Source organism: Lygodium microphyllum, chromosome 8 (assembly GCF_053477565.2).
Source record: "Lygodium microphyllum isolate KBCC chromosome 8, Lygodium_microphyllum_v1.1.10, whole genome shotgun sequence".
Classification (NCBI taxonomy): domain Eukaryota; kingdom Viridiplantae; phylum Streptophyta; class Polypodiopsida; order Schizaeales; family Lygodiaceae; genus Lygodium; species Lygodium microphyllum.
In genome coordinates this window covers 13,838,401-13,858,172 of record NC_141142.1, presented here as the reverse complement: position 1 = coordinate 13,858,172, position 19,772 = coordinate 13,838,401, and the positions used below count along the sequence as shown (strand labels likewise).

At 39.7% G+C, this 19,772-nt stretch overlaps 1 protein-coding gene across 1 annotated transcript in view; it reads left to right on the top strand.

Moving 5' to 3' along the window:
• Positions 1–1,965: 1,965 nt before the first annotated feature.
• Positions 1,966–19,772, top strand: part of LOC148031987 (uncharacterized) — a 38,409-nt gene continuing 20,602 nt past the window's right edge. Inside the window, exons 1-2 of the mRNA XM_087682596.1 lie at positions 1,966–2,739; positions 3,662–3,788. Of these exons, the coding sequence (XP_087538722.1) occupies positions 2,227–2,739; positions 3,662–3,788 (640 nt within the window). The 5' untranslated portion in view covers positions 1,966–2,226. The remainder of the gene's footprint in view (positions 2,740–3,661; positions 3,789–19,772) is intronic.

Genomic DNA, 19,772 nt, shown 5'->3' with positions numbered 1-19,772 from the left:
GCATCCTTTAAAAAATCAAAAATCTAACCCACTATATGGAGGAACTATTAGAAGGAGAGCTTTATACAAACCCCTATGTCTTTTATGACAAAGAGGATAATCTAGTCCTAATGGACCATAGACCAATTCCAATAATGATATTTGAACACAACAAACATTGAGAAATGATGCAAATTGGAGAAGAGATACATTGTTGACATTGTGGTCAATGTGGGCATGTATCATCTTGATGCCCATAGAGATATGAGCAAAATTAGAGCAACAAGATAGAACCAAGGTGCTCCTAAATGTGGAATCTTACATCTATATCTTGATTGATTTAAGTGTAAGGAAGCTCCTAGTAAAGTGGATGGATCCACACAGCCAAACATTTCCATGAGAAAGCTTAAGCTTTTAGAGATAAGTGAGTTAATGACGAACTGTGAGTCTTCCATGCTTTCTTTGTTGTGTGTGTGTGTGTGTGTGTGTGAGAGAGAGAGAGAGAGAGAGAGAGAGAGAGAGAGAGAGAGAGAGAGAGAGAGAGAGAGAGAGAGAGAGAGAGAGAGAGAGAGAGAGAGAGAGAGAGAGAGAGATTGATTCTTGGTGGTTCGAAGAAGAATGCAAGTTGAGTAATTTGAGAAATAGTCTTATTCTATAGATAGAAGGAAACTCTTGAAAGAGTAGAGTTTTGACCAAAGTCCCAACCATTGGATGTCCAACAATGATATTAGTTTTATTCCTTGTCAACCTTCTTAGGCATGGCACTTCTTGAAGTACGCGCACACACATTCTAGGTAACCATTGGAGCTTTTTTTCAGGCTCTATGCATGCATACAACACTAAGTATCAATTGCCAATCCTTCTTGTACGCATACATGTAAGTAAAATCTTACATCCACTTAGCCATGTTTTAAATGGATACTTTGTTGCCATTTATCATCTTGGATTTTGAGCTACTGGCTGTCTATTCTCCTTATCTCAAGAACTAGATGGCACCTTCTTCTCTTTCCCCTTATTACCATTTGTGGCTTGCAACACTTGCCCCTCTACCTTTCCCCTTTGTCATATGTCCTAGCATTGCCTTTATCTCTAGCCACACTAGGGAGATTATTGTCTATCAAATTCCAAATTCACCAAGAGCAGGCTTCACCCCTTTACGAGTCTCAATATCCTTATTGATAGGCCAAGTGTTCTTGGTCTCTTAAACTTTCTCATTAGCTTCATGAGCAACCTTGTCCTCTCGTTGCTTTTGCACCTTTTTTGGACATAGCTTGATAGATGCCCTATTTCGCAACAAAACTAACATGCATTAATAACTTTCAAAATACCAATCTTTTAAATGATCTCAAACGCCTCTACTATGATGAGCTTCCAACATTGCAAGGGGTTCAAGTCTTTGGTTCCAGAATATATGCACTCTTCTCATAGCTTTATGGTTAGGGGGAAGGGACGTACATATAGGACCTTACCAAACATTACAAGTTACCTCTAAATCTAACGAAGCACTAGAGAACCCAAATTCTATGTGCTTGAGATCACACTACCACTTGGGGGAAACCCTTTCAACATACCTTAACTAAACAAGGTAGTAATGGGGTTGAAAGGTACTAATAAGCCATTTAGAGAACTCTTCAATGTGGAGACACACACCCCATGGAATATAGAAAGGGGCTTGCTATTTCAAAATCGAAGTACCTCTAATAAAAAGCATCATGTAGGCTTAGTTAGCCATTATATGTCAGGAAGAAAGCAACACTTGGCGCTTTGCATTATTAACATTTTGTAAGTTATTTGTTAGCTCTAAAGCCACAACTTGCACATTGATCTTCTTTGCTTTCAGTTGACCACCATAAGTTTCTATGTCCCTGTTTCCATCCACCTATTTTAGGTTGCCTTTTATGCTGCACATGCATCGTTCTTTGTGATGAATTCACCGTGGGGGAAAGTTTCCTCATCGAAGCAGCTTCCTAGCCTCGTAGGATTATTAGACTTCAAATGAAACGAAATGTTCGAATTAAGAGGAGCATAGCTCTGAAAGGCTTCACTTCATCTAAGGCTGCCGGAGAGAAAATGAAGTCCTATGGATATTTTCCTGCGGAAGGAGCTGGTCAAGAGAGCCGTGGGCGCACAGCTTCCGTCAGGACAAGAATCAGGAATTCTGCTTCTCATAAGAACCCATGCTAAGAGTCTGTTTAGAGAGAGAGAAGCTCGTATTTTCTCTCTCTCTGCGCCTTCGATTGCTTTGAAATGCAGGCCCGACTGTCTGGTACAATCAGACGCATCCTCCCGGCCGCTTCCTCCTGCAAACTCAGCTTTGCCTTCGCGGCTTCTTCATTGTCCCCATCGCCGCCGTCTTTGTTGCCGTCGTCGTCGGGAGCTCCGGCTCAGGCCTCGGCTCCACCTTCGTCTCCGCCCTCACCATTACATTCAACATTGCCATCACCATCGCCGGTGTCGCCGTCTTCAGCATTACCTGCCACCCCAGCACCTCTTCCGCCGGGCTTGTGGGCCGTTGAACGCCTGGGAAAGGGCCGATGGTGGAGCAAGCATGACAGAGCAGAGGGTCGAATCACTGGCTATTTGTACAACCCGTCTGCAGAGGAAGAGCATGTCCTCATTGTGCTGGACAAGTATCAGGTTCTCTGCCTGTGGTCTAACTTACGGGTGGAGAACTTCATGCGCACCGTCTTCATTATACAAGTGTACGATGGATTGGGCTCTACGAAGGTCCTTTATCAAGAGCGTGTGCTCCCTCGCAGAGTAAGTGCCATTCACAACTCCGATTAATGTTGTGGGAGTTATTTTATAGCATGAAGTTTTTGTTAACAACCAGTACTCTATCTTATTATCTCGGGTTGTTTGCCCATCCCCATGTACATTTCTACGCGTGTTCTTATGTATAAGCTGCCAAACATGTTGCCTTCAGCAAGTTGACAAAGGAATTCTCTGATCTCTGGCGGTCTTTGTGGATCATCAACTTTTGAAGTAGGCTGAAGTTATTTCACTATATAAATGCGCTAGTAGCACATCTTGTACTTCTTTAGTTCACCAATTATATCATCTATATTTCCAGGCAAGGCACAACTGATGTGTGTGGCTTTGTTGGTCAACTTGGAAGTTTATTTGCAGGCAAGACATGACTTATGTGTGCGGTTCTGTTGCATCTTATTCCTAGTTATTGGATAATGGCTATAAATGTATGAATGCCCATTTGCATGCTTATAGACCCCATCTATATGTGTAATTGTGTCTGATTTTCTTGACAAGATGCCAAACATGTTTCGTATGGAGAACCATCCTCGTGAGAAGTATGCTTAAGGTTCACTCAAATACTTTAAACAAGTTGCAGTCTTATTTTCCTCCCCAACTGATGATAACCATGCAAATTTCTATTTCTGAGAGGAAGTCATGTTTTGTAACTTTAGGCTTATTGTTGGAGTAGGGTCTTGGCCTTGCTTTAGCGAAGTCCAAGATCTAATGTCTTATATAACCTTCGTCCTTTTGCCTTACGTTGATGCCGAAAACATATCTTGCTAATCTCTTGATGACAACACAATTCAAGATCTTGTTCTAGGGTTCAAATTTAAGCTATTGTATTTAGAAAAACTTGCTTACTTTTTGTGATATGGGCCTTGGAGGATATACATATAAAGTATTCCTTTTGTTTCTTTTGATATTGTAGGTAAATTTCGATAGACATGGTGCTATTTGCAATGTTGGATTTATACGTGCGCCTCCCGGTGTGAAGCTGCATCTAGACGTGGGGGTTCTTGTTACAGGACATGAGAATTGCATAGGCATGAAGAAAGGTTTTCACTCATGATTGACAACTAAGTCCCCACATCTCTTCAGATTTGAAGTGTTTGGTTGGTGTTGCTTCTCAGGTTTTAATTTTTTAACATTTTGCTAGTTCATTTTTGAAATATCACTTGGGAGTATATGGCAATAATTGCTACCCTATTTGTAGTTTGTTTATGAAATGTAACTTGTTTAGGTATGCAACCACTTTAGGTTTTAGAGAAGAGGTGAAGCAAATAGAGTCAAAGCACACTAAATGTATTGTTTAAGAAATTTTAATGGCTGTCCAAACAATCAAGTTTTGAATTGTGCTAGAAATGTCAATTTATGTTTACTCATGACGGTTGAGTATGTCCTTAAGGCTCATCTATTTATAGATGTATACCTTGATTGTTAGTTGAAGTGATCCATCTATGAACTAGGGCCTTGTTGCCTTTGTTGAGGACACTTGCAACACTTTTGACCCATCAAACACATGTTTTCATCTTGCATTCATCGTGCTATAATGCAATTGTGTTTGGGAGAAGTCCCTACTTGGGCCTGGCATTTGTTTTTGGCTTCTGTACTACAATAGCCAACTCCATTGATGGAAATTGTAGCTCCGCATGAATAGTTTTAGAAGTATCCAAATTGCTCACAAACTTTGACACGATATCATTAGTAGAAAGATGAAAAGGAAACATGCATAGAAACTTTGCGAATCCAAGTGAAGTATGTAGCGACGGCCCAAATTCTCTTTTGGCTTTTGCTTGAAAGACTCCCACTCCTTGCATTACTACAATATGTAGTTTGTGATGTGAAGTGTTGGAGAATGGCTAAGCGCATCTTAGCCCAAGTGTCTACATTGTGTGACTTAGTATCAATAGAGACCCAAACAACAACCTTCACTACTTCGGTGTTTCTTTGAATGCACTTGACACTTTTGACCTTTGGAACTTCATCACTATCCCTTCACCCCAACCTCTCATGGATCCCCATGTTGGAGCAACTCTAGACTTGGCAACTTTGTGGGGTAAGCTTAATGCCAAAGCTTGCTCTTTTGTCTTTTTGAGCTATATAGTTTTTGTGCTTATGCATGTAAGATACATCCGAATTGCTGATCAAACTTGGATGAGGTTGGTGTCCCTTTACAAAGTTCAGACATTTGGATATTGGATGATCCTCAAGTTGAAGCTACAACATCTCTATGTCAATCCCCCTATGATAAAGAACCACATCAACCAAATGGAGGAGATTTGAGATGAGCTTGCATGCCTAGGGAAGATTATGGCTTAGGAGGATGAAGTTGTGATGTTTCTAAAACATCTTTTTATCATCGACCAAATGGAGGAGATTTGAGATGAGCTTGCATGCCTAGGGAAGATTATGGCTTAGGTGGACGAAGTTGTGACGTTTTTAAAACATCTTTTTATCATCGAAGTATGATATCTTTTGTAGGAGCCTTTTTAGCTCTTATACTAAGGATTGCATCAGTTGGGAAGAGTTAGTTCCTATGGTGCTTGAGTAGAATGCGTGCCAATATATTCTCATGGAGGTAATGTACAGTCATGTTTTTGCGGGCCATAACATCTTCATCGGGAAAAAGACTATCTAAGTAGATGAAAGTGAAGAAGACAAAGAAATTGGAGTCCTAACTCTAATTTAGATCAAGGGGAAGTATAAAGGTTATCCTAGGTGTCCACATGTGGAAATACCTCACATCCTGAGAAGTGTTGGAAGAAGTATCCTTATCTTTGTCCTAGTTCAAAGGAAGGAGCGATGGATCTTACAGATTACAATCTACATCAAGCCTGTCCTTCATGTAGTGGCCTCTTTTTTTTGTCATTGAGCCATCATCCTTGCTGTTAGCATACCCATCACTTGACCCATGGTCCATAATGTTCGTTTTCATTAGGATATGTCTTCTACAACTCCTTGCTGTTGTCTCTCAGCTAGGTCAAAGGCTTGGCTTGCTCATCCTTGATTGGATATTAGTGGAGTGATCCATATATGATTTCTCTAATTCCATTGTGGCTTATGGTGGCCTTTGTGTCACGAGGATGTAAAATTCTACTGCTTTGTAAAAGTTAATCAAATGTGCTAATGTGATTTGCACATGTGAGGTGCAAGATACTTATTTCTCAGTGCCAGAGGCAAAAGTTGTAATAAGTTATGTTTAGGTACTAGGTGGTAGTCGGTGTCAGATTTTGGCCTAGATCAATTTATTGGTCACTAAGTTTAGTGGTGACATTAGAGACTAGGCATTAATTAATTAATTAATATTGGTCTAAGGGCTAATGGCTATTCAAGGATACTTGGATGACAAATCGGCCTTACCAATTTAATTATTGGTTGGTGGAATTATTTTTTTGGGTACTAGAATAATTATTAAATTAAATTTTAGAATTAATTTTTGTAAAAATTAATTTCACGAGCTGCATAATGCTAGAAAATGGAATTAGAAAGTTGCCACTTGGCAAGTTTTGCTCAAGCAAGTGGAAAAAACGTTTTTGGGGGTTGGTGGAAGTCTATTCCAACCATTGTGAGAGAAAATGGAGGCTATTAGAGAGCTAGGAGATCTTGCTGATGTGATTTCTAGCCACTAGGAACCAGTTCTACAGCAATCTTTCTGGTGGTCCTAAGTTATAGGTTATAGCTTCCATGGTTGTTTGAGAAGGACAACAACAATTTTTTAGCCTTTCTTGCGATGAAAGTTTGAAAATTCTCTCTCTACAACATAGATTCTCATCCTACAACCATCTCTCAAGTTATCTCAGCAAAATCTAGCCATTTCAGTCTCATTAGAGATGGAGATATTGGAAAATCTTTGTTGTAAAACCTAATTTACAGTAGAAATTAGGGTTTGATAGCGGCCTTGGAATGTGTGCTTAGAATTGAGGGCCTAGGACTTTAATTCTAATAGCTGAAATTAAGGAATTTTAGGAAGATTCAAGATGCTAGCCAGAGTCCATATCAGATTTGGGGCTTTATTGTCAGAAGTTGATACAGCAATGAAACTTGCATAGTATCTTGAAATGGCGTTTCGATTGCTTTGAAATGGAACGGCCATTTCGGACAGAAGTGCGGACAATGAATCGCCGTTTTGGCCTGCTGCAAGAAAACGGGAGATCGATTATTTAGAGCAAAAACAAGCTTTATTTTACTTTTTCACCTTGTCTTTTGTGTTTTCGTCTCTTGCGCTCCAACTCTTTATCTCGTGCAACTCTATTTTTCCTGTGGCTTTTCTTCTTCCTCCTCCTCCTCCGTTCTTTTTTATTTCCTTCTTTTTTTTCCCTCTTTTCAAGTTCTTCTCCTTCCAAGTTTTTTCTTATCTTATTTTTCTAGTATCCTTATTCTTTCAAGTTCCATTCTCCCCCTTCTCCTTTTTTTTCAATCTTCTTCAAAGTTTTTATTACTTAATCTCTTTTCAAATGTCCAATATCTAATCATGGCACCATATTCATTTTGGAGGCATGTTACTCCAATTAGGGATACGAGGTTTCCGATGGATCGAAAAAGTGGAGGTGCAACTATTGTGGATTGGAGAAATCAGGGAGAGTAACTTGCATGAAAGACCACTTGGCGTGCTTCCCCAACAAAGACATTGGACCATTGGGCCTTGCGTAAATGTGTTGGTGAAAGTAATGATAAGTCTTTATCTTTGGCTCTGAAAACGTATGGGTATTGAGCTACAAGAGGATAAATCCTCTCATTCAATACCACATGGGGCTCATGAAGCGCAAGTTGAGCAAGGAGAGGCTAGTGTGTCTAGTGGTGTTAGCCAAATTGGAGCTGCTAACGGCCCATTAAAAAAAATATATCCATATTTGTATCGAATAGAAGTGCAAAAAGGACCGTGTTGCCATCTCTTAGTGATGGTGAGTAAAGGGACTCCTTGTATGGTGCAAGTGTCCATACATGACTTCAGACGCAAGCAATTGTGGAGGTAACTAGGAAACCCACATGCTTATTTATTCGGTGTGCTATCCCTTTTAATATGGCCATTATACATTAATGAAAAATGACAATTAGGATAGTGAGTTGCATAGGGTATGAGTGGAAAGACCCATTTGCGAATACATTATGCATATGTGAGCTTTGAAAAAAAAAGCCATCCATAGAGGCTCAATTAGAGCCCTTGAAGGAGACATGGACAAAATATAGATGTAGAATATTATGTGATGGATGGTCGGATATATGCCAAAGGAATGTATACAATATTTTGGTATCTTCATGCACAGACACCATGTTCATTAAGGTTATCGATGATTCTGCCTTAGGTTTTATCATTACAATAGCTTTCATTCACCGTGTTCATGAAGGCCATTAATGCCTTTGCCTCAGGTCTCACCATCACACGAACTTTCATTTGGGAGCACATACGATTGGTCATCATGGACATAGGAGTCCAAAATGTAATGTAGATGGTGACTGATAATGGAAGCAATTGTATCTCTATGCGATGTATGCTTGAGGAGGAGTTTCCTAGTATAGTGTAAACTTCATGTGTATCCCATTGCCTTGACTTGCTTATTGAAGGTATTGGGCAAATATCTTGGGTGGATGACACTTTTAAGATGACAACAAGTATAGGAAGATTTATGAAAAAGAGGTTATCTGTCACAAGCATGTTTCGAGCCAATAGTACACTTGAGCTATTGAAGCCCTTGTCCACTAGATTTGCTTATATGTTTATTGTATTGGAGAGGTTGATACAGATTTATCCAAATTTGATATGGATCATTGCATGCCAAGAGTGGTTCGCATGAAGAGAGAGAGAGAGAGAGTCTCTCCAAAAGCTTTTGCTTTTAGGCATAATATTTTAAACGAGAGTTGGCGGGTTGAGGCAGAGGCATTGATAAAACGTCTCACTTCTATGTACACTGTATTGGGTATCATTGATATGGAGGGAAGTACTTTGAAAATTCTATGTGAGTATATAGATAAAGTCGGTGTGGCCATGCTTCGTAACAACTTTGTGCTCCAAGACAATTAAGTTACTGTTTAACTTTTACATTGATGATTGTTCCAACTTTTAAATTTCTATTTATATTACCTATGATACATCATTTTTCACCCTCAAGGATTGATGAGATGTGTGGAACATGGAATGTACGATGGATTGGTTCCATAAACCAATGCATATTATCTCACATACCTTGCATTCCCTTTGGCGAAGTGAGGAGCAATATAGTAGTGAGGAGTTGGAAGAGGGCTTCTTGAAGTATATGAGACATCTGACAAGGAATGTTTTAGATATGATGACAAGAATAGAGGATGATTTATTGGCATTGCTAATCATTCTTTTCATTTTGGTTGATCCATAGCAAGGTTGCGAGAGATGAAGCTTCATCTTGTCTCTTGGTGGGAGAACTACGGCAATTGGGCTTCTACTTTGATATGTGAGTCATGACTTTTATATTTTGAATCTTGATAATCTAATATATAATGTAACCTAGGTAATGGGTTTTATAATCTATTGTCTACTTAAATGTTGATTTTGTGGCTTTTCTATTAGCAATTACCTAATCTCAATCTCCTAAATTTGAATGGAAACGCATTGCCATTTGTGTCCTCTTGCAAGATTGTAGTTCAGGGCGAGTAGATGGGTTCTCTTCCATACCAAAAAGAGGAACAAGCTCACAATTGCCCAGTCCGAGCATTTAGTGTTTTGCCATTGCAATCTTTAGTTTCTTGAGAGGGTTGCTTTGTGCCTTGAGTCTTCATTGTTAAATTGGTAACGAATAATATTATGTATAATCAACTTTTTAACCTTGATACTTATGACTGCTTGAAAGTTGGATTGTAAATCATGATATTTATGAATATTGAACATGTTGAATTTTCTCTCATATCTTTGTTTTCTTTACCTTTACATATAAATGTCAATAAGATTGATATAGAGAAGGTTCGTGATATCCCGAAGATACCATAGAAGGAGTGAGATATCTACTGTACGCTCTATTAGGTGCTATTGGCACCAATGCATGAGACTTGTGCATAGAGGAGGGCTAGGGCCACTAGAGTGAGGGCCACATGTGGTTGTGTATCATAGGTAAAGTTAGAGCCAAAGTCTGAGGCAAGGCTGAGGTTGAGGCTGCTTTATCATCTTCTCGATCAGGGTCCTTGGAGTTAGACGAGGAGATGATGCATGGATCCTCGGAGTTTGGATGAGTCATGACTCGTGATGCTTAGGAGACAGATTAACATTGTAGACTCATTGATGTTGATACTTATTACTCAGTTGTTACTAGTACCTAGTGCTCAGTGCTCATTGGACTTTGGAGTTTGGACAGATTATTTAGATGACATAGTTACATGTATCATTATATCTCGATTTTACTTGTTATGCATCTTGGTTCCATTGTTCTTGATGTTAGTCTTTAGATCATAGATGATTCATGAGTTATAAATTATAATTCATTTTCTATACGTGTAATGAATCATGATTTCAGTCATGTGAGATGTGTTGGGTGTAAAGTCCCTTCGGGTGTAAAATCCTATTAATCTCCGTGTATATAAACTTACATGTGTGAACAGACCCTTATTTGTATCCTAATATATAAATATATTTTTATTCTTTGTGTACCGCAACACTTATTGGTACACTCATCTTGGGATTCCCTCATTCTCACTCTTAGCTCTGTCTTTGCTTGATTCTTATCTTGCACTCCATTGCACTCTGACACAACAAACTGGTATCTGAGAGGTACAAGTTAAAGTGTTTGCGCTTCCCTAGAGCCCGAGTCAATTCTGCGTGCGAGAAGAAGCCGTTTACCTTTCTCGTCAATTAGTAAGAGCAGGTTGGCTGTTGCTCAGGTCAAATTGATCATGCTTGTTCATCACAGTTTTAATTGACGACCAGCGTGAACAACAGTCCACAGGTGTGAGGTCGTAAGACAGACAGCTGCGCAACAGGTCAACGGACTAGGTGTAGCAAGTCGACAGGTGATGGGGCAGTCCTAGCGAAGGTAGACGGTAGCATCGTTTCAACCATGTAGATACTAGTGCAGGCATTCGTCAACATCGCTGCGACCAGATGGGCGACCAATCAACAGCTTGTGTGGGGAAAATGGGTGACCGCGTACAGGTTTAGCAAGTTGCCACGTGTGCGCAGGTCTAGTGGGCGATTGTCTAGTGAGTGGCGGGTTGGCCAACGATTTGATAGGCCCATTTTTTTTCGTACTTTTTATATTCTAAAGTTTTTTATTCTCTTTGCTTACCGGGTGTTCGGGTGCACAAGCACAGTGTGCCATCTCTTGATAAAAAATTTTGGGGCTTTTCTCGGATTTGGGAACGATGATATAGAACAAGACAATCTAACCCAAAAATTGCAAAAATTGTGCATATTGGCTCTGAAAAATTTGGGGTTCCTATACTAGTGAAATTTTGCTTAGCTAAGCTAAATTTACCGGTATTACTGCACATTTGGATTTGAGTAATTTGGGTCTTTTGCAAAATTTTGTCAAATTTTGCATGTTTTGTGCTCTCGGGATCATGTATTAATGCAATTGGAGCAGATTGGCTAGTAAAACATTGGGGCTTTTGCTAATATTTGAGGATTTTGGCAAAATTGATGTTTGAAATGCACTTTGGTAACATTGCTGAAGCAATCTTGGTGCTGTAAGCAGGGAGATTTATCTCTCACTTGTGAGATTTTTGAGAAATTGCAAAGAATTTTGGTGTTTTTTTTGTATATCAGAAGTTGACTTGGTCACATATGTATGCAGTACACATGTTTGGGCAGATCTCATTGAGTTGATATGTTGCTAAATGCTCATGGTGCAGCAGTCTTAGTGATCACTTGCAGAATTGGGATTGTTGTAGATGTATCTTTGGTGATATTGCTGAAGTGGGAGTCACCTAGCAGTGATGTATGCATGTAATGTATACTGAAATTTCAGTTATACTACTGAAAGTCATCCGTTCTACTGCTGTATATGTACTTGGACTGGATCTTGCTCTTAGTCTCAAAATTTGGGTTGATATTAGCTGAATATTCAGCTCATTGTTGGCTATCATAAATTGCAGCATTGATTTTTGGGTGCATTGCTGAAAAATGGCTACAAATGCTTCTAGCAGCAGTGATGCTCAATCCCTTCTTGAAATCAAGAGGTTTGATGGCACTGGCTTTGACTTGTGGAAGGATTGGATGCAAGGCATTTTGTTTCTCAAGGATTGTGATGATGCTCTTTTGGAAGTCAAGCATGCAGGTATGACTGATGAGGATTGGGCTAGTCTCAATAAGAAGGCCATTGCATACATTAAAATTACTGTATCTGATGATGTACTTATAGACATTAAGTGTCTTGATACAACTTATGCCAGTTGGGAAAAATTGATGGACACTTATGAAAATATAACTCGAGTCAATCAAGTGCATCTCATGTGCAAGCTTGTAAACATGGAGTTGGATGAGTTTTAAGCCAACATTTGAGCATTTGAGTGATTTCACAAGGATTTTGAGTTAGTTGTAGGACTTTGGTTTGCAGCCCTTCAATGATAAATTGAAGGCTATTTTCTTGTTGATGACTCTGCCTGATAGCTAGGAGTCTTTGGTTGTATCACTAAGCAACCACCCTGCTTTAACCTTTGATGGTGTTGGGGGCTCTATTCTCAATGAAGAGATTAGAAGAAAGTCTAATGGAGAAAGTAGTGCTTCAGCCTATCATCTTAGACGCAGGTCTAAAAAGAGGGGCAATGTAAGAAATAAAGGCAAAAGTAGAAGTAAAAGCAAGGGCAAACAACAAGATGTTACTTGCTATCAATGTGGATGTAAAGGGCATGAAAAGTCGGATTGTCGGTACTACAAGAAAGAGTAAGAAAGAAAGAAATAACAAGGAAATAAAAAGAAGGATAACAAGAAAGATGATGACAGCTCTCCCTCAAAGGAAGTTGTAGAGGCAAATGTTGCATCTAGTGTGGTCATTGAAGAGCTCTCTGACAGTGGAGAGATACTTGTTGCAGCCTCATGTAATGATGTAGATGTTATGGTAGGAGTAGGTGATATGCACATCACTAAAAAGGAGGTAATTGGTGCCTTACTTTCAGCTCATGATGGGCTGTTCCAATCATGGATACTGGATAGCAGTGGCTCTTTTCATGTTACTCTTTCTTTGGAGTCATTTTTTGAATACATTGTAGGTTGCCTAGGCAAGGTTTACTTGGGCAACAATTATGCTTGTGAAATAGAGGGTGTAGGTACCATTTACTTGGCCCTTGAAAATGGCCAAGAGCTGATTTTACAAGATGTTAGATATATATCTGGCATAAAGAAAAGTCTACAGCCAGATGGGTAGCTTGATGCAAGAGGGTATTTTACTACCTGTGGTGGTGGATCATGGAAGGGCCACAAAGGTTCTATGCTGATTGTTAAAGGCAGCAAAAAGGGGACTTTGTATTATTTGCTTTGTAAAGCATTACTTGGCAAGTTTTTGGCTGTGGCTGAAGTTGATTCACAGATGGAACTTTGGCATAAAAGATATGGCCATATGAGCTAGAAAGGCCTTTAGGTTCTCTCCTTTTTAGGGAGATTTGATATAAAAGGCTCTGGTCTGGACTTTTATAATGATTGCATATATGGAAAATATGTGAAGTCTCTTTATTACTCTGGTGTCGTTAAAAAGTCCAATGCTCTTGACTTAGTACACTTTGATGTGTGCACAATGCTTGTTAATTCACATGGGCATGCCCGGTACTTTGTTACTTTTATTGATGATTTCAATAGAAAGCCATGGGCGCATGTGTTAAAGAGCTAAAAGGAAATGTTGGATGCCTTTAAAAGGTTTCATGCTTTTGTTACCACACAGATAGGCCTTAAGTTAAAAGTTATAAGAATGGATAATAGGGGCAAGTATGTTTCTAATGAGTTTAAAAGATTTTGTGAGATGCATGGCATTAAGAGGGAGTTGACAGCCCCTTACAATCTTGCATCAAATGGTGTGGCTAAAAGATATAATTGCACACTTTGTGAGAGAGTCAGGTGCATGCTGTCCACAGCTAATCTCCCGTAGCAGTTTTGGGGAGAGGCCCTTAAAACTGCAGTTCATGTGTGCAATCACTCTCTCAATCGTGCATTGGAAAATGGCATTCCTGAAGAGGTTTGGTTTGGCAAACCTACTTCATATGACCATTTGCGTGTGTTTGGTTGTGATACTTTTGTGCATATTCCTGTAAATTAGAGGACTAAACTAGACATTGCGTGTCTTTGGTTGTAATGCTTTTGTGTATATTCTTGTAAATTAGAGGACTAAACTAGACATGAAATCCATCAAGGGCATCTTCATGGGATATGGAGATGAGGGAGAGATGGGCTACAAAGTATGGCTTCCTCAGGACAGGAAGATAGTACGCGTCGAGATGTAGTATTTAATGAGGCAAAATTACTGAAAAATGCTACACATAGTGATCTTGACAAAAAGAAGGTCAAATTTCAACATGGACAGCCAGCCATTCAGCAACTATTAGCTGAAGATTCTGTCCCTTTTGATGCTGAAAATGAGCAGCAACCTATTGTGCAACAGCCAGAAGATAATGGACAGCAAATAGATGCACATGCTAGAATAGGAGAGCAAGAAGAACATGCTGAAAACATGTTACAGCAGCAAGAAAATGCTGAAAATCAGCCATGAGGTGATGATGTGCACGTACTTGAGGATGTAGACCTATTGCCTATCAATATAGATCATTGGATAAGAAGGTCCACATGTGTCACAAGGCAGCCGTAGAGGTTTCAGCCATCTTTGGATTGCATTTTATTGATTGATGAAGATGAGCCTTAGACATTTAGAGAGGCACAATCATGTGAAAACAAGAGAAAGTGAGAGCTTGCTATGCAAGAAGAGATGAAGTCTTTGTACGCGAATAACACATGGGAGCTTGTACCTTTGCCCAAGGATAGGAAAGCTATTCCTAATAAATGGGTTTGTAAGGTGAAATGTATTGATGGCAAGGCCAAATACAAGGTACGATTGGTCGCTAAGGGCTATACATAGAAGGAAGGCGTAGACTTCTGGGAGGTTTTTTCATTGGTGGTGAAGATGACTACACTCCGTGTTTTGTTCGCTCTCATTGCATCCTTGGATTTAGAGTTGGATCAAATGGTTGTGAAGACTGCTTTTCTTCATGGTGACTTGGATGAAGAGTTGTACATGAGACAATCCGAAGATTTTGCTATTTCAGGCAAAGAGCATTTAGTTTGTAAGCTAAAATTCAGCTTATATGGGTTGAAACAAGCCTCAAGATAATGGTATAAAAAGTTTGATACTTTTATGCTCAACCATGGATTCAAATGGAGTTATGCAAATCACTGCTTATATACTAAAAAGCTTGATGATGGAAGCCTTATTGTGTTGGTTGCAAGAAAGCATAAGAGTACTCTACATGCTCTTAAAAGGTAGCTGAGTTCAGCCTTCTCAATGAAAGATTTGGGGGCAACTGAACATATTTTGGGCATGCGCATTAAAAGAGGTAGAGAGCAGCACTTGTTGTTTCTCACGTAGGACAAGTACATCAGCAAAGTACTTAACATATTTAATATGGCTGATGCTAAGCCTCTTGGTGTGCCTTTATCGCCATATACAAAGCTTAGCAAAGCCGATTGCCCAAAAGAGGACGCAGTTGCTACTGCTATGAAGGGCATACCTCATGCATTAGCTTGTGGTTTTTTGATGTACACCATGGTTGCAACTCGTCCTGACATTGCTCATGTGGTGGGAGTTGTTAGTAGGTTCATGCCTAACCCTGGCAAACCACATTGGGAAGTAGTGAAATGTATCTTTAGATACTTAAAAAGGTACACAAGACAAATGTATATGCTATGGAAAGGGTACACTAGAGTTGCAAGGATTTTGTGATTTGGACGTGGCAGGAGATATTGACACTAGAAAATCTACCAGTGGGTGTGTCTCTACTTTGGTTGGTGGGGCTATTTCTTGGTGTTCAAGGTTGCAAAAAATCGTAACACCGAGTACTATAGAGATTGAATATATTTTAGAGATAGAAGCTTCTAAGGAAGCTATATGGCTTGGCCGTTTGGTCAAGGATTTTGGTCATTCTTCACATACTCTAGTGCTTGGTTGTGATGGCCAGAGTGCTATATGTTTGGCTAAGAATGCCATGTTCCATGCACGTATCAAACACATAGATGTTTGGTATCACTTCATTCGACAGGTCTTGGATGATGTCTTGTCACACTGACTAAGGTCAAAACCCAAGATAACCTTGTAGATGTTTTCACTAAAAGTCTTGCAAAGGCTCAGCATGAGGATTGCATTCGCTTAGTGGAAGTTGGCTAGCTTAAAGGTACCACTTTGGGCCTTTAAGTGGGAGGTTGTTGGGTGTAAAGTCCCTTTGGGTGTGAAATCCCATTAATCTTTGTGTAATCTTGGGATTCCCTCACTCTCACTCTTAGCTTTGTCCCTGCTCCATTCCTGTCTCGCACTCCATTGCACCCTAACACAACAATACGAAGATTCAAAGTTTTGTATGAAATTTGACTACATGTTGTAGACATTGATATATTTACATATCCACGTAATATTGTATTCGTTTTAGTATACAATTTGAAACATTGTTTTTCCGTTTCCAAAATTTAGTTGAACCTTCGAAATTCTAGTTTTTTGTTTTGTTTTTAGAAGCATAAATAGATGCTGAAATAAATAGGTAAACATAAGACGAAAGAGGAAACACAGAAGAACATTGCAAAGAAAAGAACTTAGAAGAATGCTCATAAATGGGATCCATATATTAATTACAAGATAGTTGTGTACAATAGTGAGTCATTGACTGCATGGGAACTGGTACTGGCTTGCTTTGTTCAACGGAACCTCCGATGATGAATGATTGATTGAGAAAAGAGCTTAGAATACAAAGGACAAAGTGATGTCATATATAATAGTAGGTCGGCCAACAATAAATCCCCAAATAATTACTAATGTGACCACCATAAAATGCCTAATATACATAGTAATGCTAGGCATAGCCTAGACTCATACATGAGCTGACTAGATTGTTAACATTCTCTCTCAGACCATGGGTGATTTGATACAATACAATGATACGATGATAATGAGTCATCATAGTCCATACAACAAAGACCACCAGGATAGGACCATGAAACCCAAGCAGTGGTTGATCAAGCCACCGCTAAGGTAATTTGGAGAGAATTTGAGTGTCGATGTCAATCGTACAAGAGCTTGAAAATAGAGAAGAATCATAATTGATCCTTGTGTCTATTAACAATATCTTGCATGAGCATACAAGATCCATCCTGTCAAAAATGCTATTGAACATACGTGACTATGGATTCCTTGCCATCAGCGAGCAGACCACCAAAGTGTCTCCTCATGTGAGCTCGAACTATGAGCCAATCCCTGTCTCTATCGAGTAACAACCCATCATGAACCTAGAAGTCAATCACAGCTTCATCGTTTAAATTTGCTCAACTTTATTTAATACGTCAGGGACATTCCTCTCTCAAACATGTGCACTTATATACTTGTATAGATGAGACTTGCTTGCCCTACCACACCACCCTCTCACCCCCTCTTTGGCATTGGAGAGTTGTAAGGGATAACCGCATCACTTGCACTAGAAAGCAAAATAAGGAGGGGCTGCCAAGTCCTTTCTTAGGCCTGAAGAAGATGATCTAGTCCACGCCTTGGCTGGAGGATCTGAGATAGAGTTGAAGGAGATGAATGACTTAGTAGAGGAGTCTGTATTTTTTTCTTCTTCTCCTTCTTCTTTCTCAAAGGCACTAGCTCTGTGTCATTCTTATACAAATGTCCCTTCATAGGGTGTTTGACTTCATCGTGTCACCTCTCTCTAAAGTTGTAAAGGCCTCATTGGAGCCACCAGATTGTGATGGAACCCATCCTTGTAAGTGCAAAGACATCTCATGCTCAAGCAATATCAAGGAGGTATGTAGAAAATTGATGTGTGTCGATGATATTTGAGCCCTCAAAGCATTGGCTACTTAGCAAACTTCGAAGGGAGCTTGTATAGTTTTCACAAGACGAGTCTCTAGAAGGGCAGATTGTATGTGTCTAGGTTGATACTGTACCTGTGTGACATTGTAACAAACCTTTTGTATATCAATTGTTGCCAAGATATATTGACTTAGATTTCAAATTAATTTAATGCACGTGTACTTTGAAAGGCGATTTGTATTAATTAAATGTTTCAAAATATGATTAAATGTTTATCTTTCTATTTAAGGGTGGTCAATGGCCAGAATGCCTTATAATTATATTTGGTTCATCATTGACAAGATGTCCAAGAGAAATTAAAAGTTTAGTTAGCAGTCTGATTCACCAGAAAGCTTAGATGACTAAGACTTTTACACTTACATAGTCACATTGACTAGAAGCCTATATAATGATGAGTGGTTTCAGAAAGTAAAACAGATGCTCATGATTGAAAAAACAAACCATAAACTGGTAAACCTATACAATGAAGCTCTTTAGAAGCTAAATTTTGCAACTCCTAAAATTTAGGAGGCTACTATCTTTGGAAGTTGCTCAAATGGAAATTTTGTTCATGTGAAATGCTCCAAAATTTTGCAATAAATAATTTTATATTCAGCACCTATCTCAAATTCTAAACCATTTGAGAGTTTTTTAGAGTAGAAGTTTGGAAGCTTCTTTCTCTAGAAAAGTGACACGTGGTATGTAGAATAGGACATGTGTTATTTTGAAGAGACAAGTGTTCCTACACTCTGTCATTTTTCAACAAATGCTTGTTATTTATATCCTCTACTTTCCACTTTTGAGTATCCAAGCCCCACATCCATATATTAGAGGACCCTTTTCATTCGGAATAAGCTCTGATGTTGAAATTTCAACTATATGCTTTGTGCTTTCCTATCTACGACGGATGATCAGATGTAAGGCCTCAGTGCCACATGAGATCATCAGAGCCGAGCTAGCAGCTACACCGATTGTGGTAGAGGTCCTTACCCGATCGGTCGCATACATATATAGCCTATGGGACTTACCTAGACACAGATATGCACGGTTGGCCCTTGAGTCCTCCAGGCAGCTTGCCAGAGAGGGTGATACTTCATGTTGGTATGCACAGATGTTGGCCTGGTTTGAGCTGCATGGCTTTAGCATGGACAAGCTATCCCCCTTCCAGTACTCCCTTGATGCACCATCTCTTGATCTGAGCAGATTCTAGGTAAGATCATCAGGATGGATCCTACCCATTTGGATATCAGGTGGATATGGTTGATGTCAAGGCAGGAGCTAGGGATGGATCTTACTGAGTTGGATATCGCGCAGACATGGTTGATGCCATAGGGCAGGAGCTAGGGATAAAGATGGCTTTCTACCGTGAGTATTTCCTTCATACTATAGATGATGGATTATTGTTCGCCTGAGATACATGGACACCCACCTTTCCCATGGGATCAGATGTACTATTGGCAAGTTGCGCACCTCCTCACATCAGCTAGAGATTGAGACTGGCAGATATAGATCCATCCCACTAGAGAAGCGCTTATGCCAGATATACCAATTAGAGCTAGAGACAGAGGAGCATTATATCTGCCCCGGTGCCTAGCATATTATGAGGTTCGTGGTCGTTTTCAACGTCTCTTTAGAGATAGATTTGGACCACTATCCAGAGTCAGATTTTACCGATCAGCGATGCCTTGGCCTCTTTCTTCTTGAGATACGATGGCTTCGTGACATGTCTCAGGAGTAGAGCTGCTCTAGGACATCGAGGCCCTTCACAAAGGCAGCTCACAGACTTCTTTGCAAAGGAGACTCAGAAGACTTCAATACAGTTACAGCCACAGGTCACACGAGAGTCTCTCTCACCGACACAGTCCACACACAGACAAGGAGTATTGATTGATCGAGCCGTTCAGCTTAGCCGATCCAGACGTCCTAGGCCTTGACACAGACATTGATGACACCTTCATAGGCGGATATAGGGGATTATTGCTCGGGCTAGAGCTAGGCCCTCCGTACCCACATGAGATTGTATCATTTGGAGCTCATTGTTACTAGATA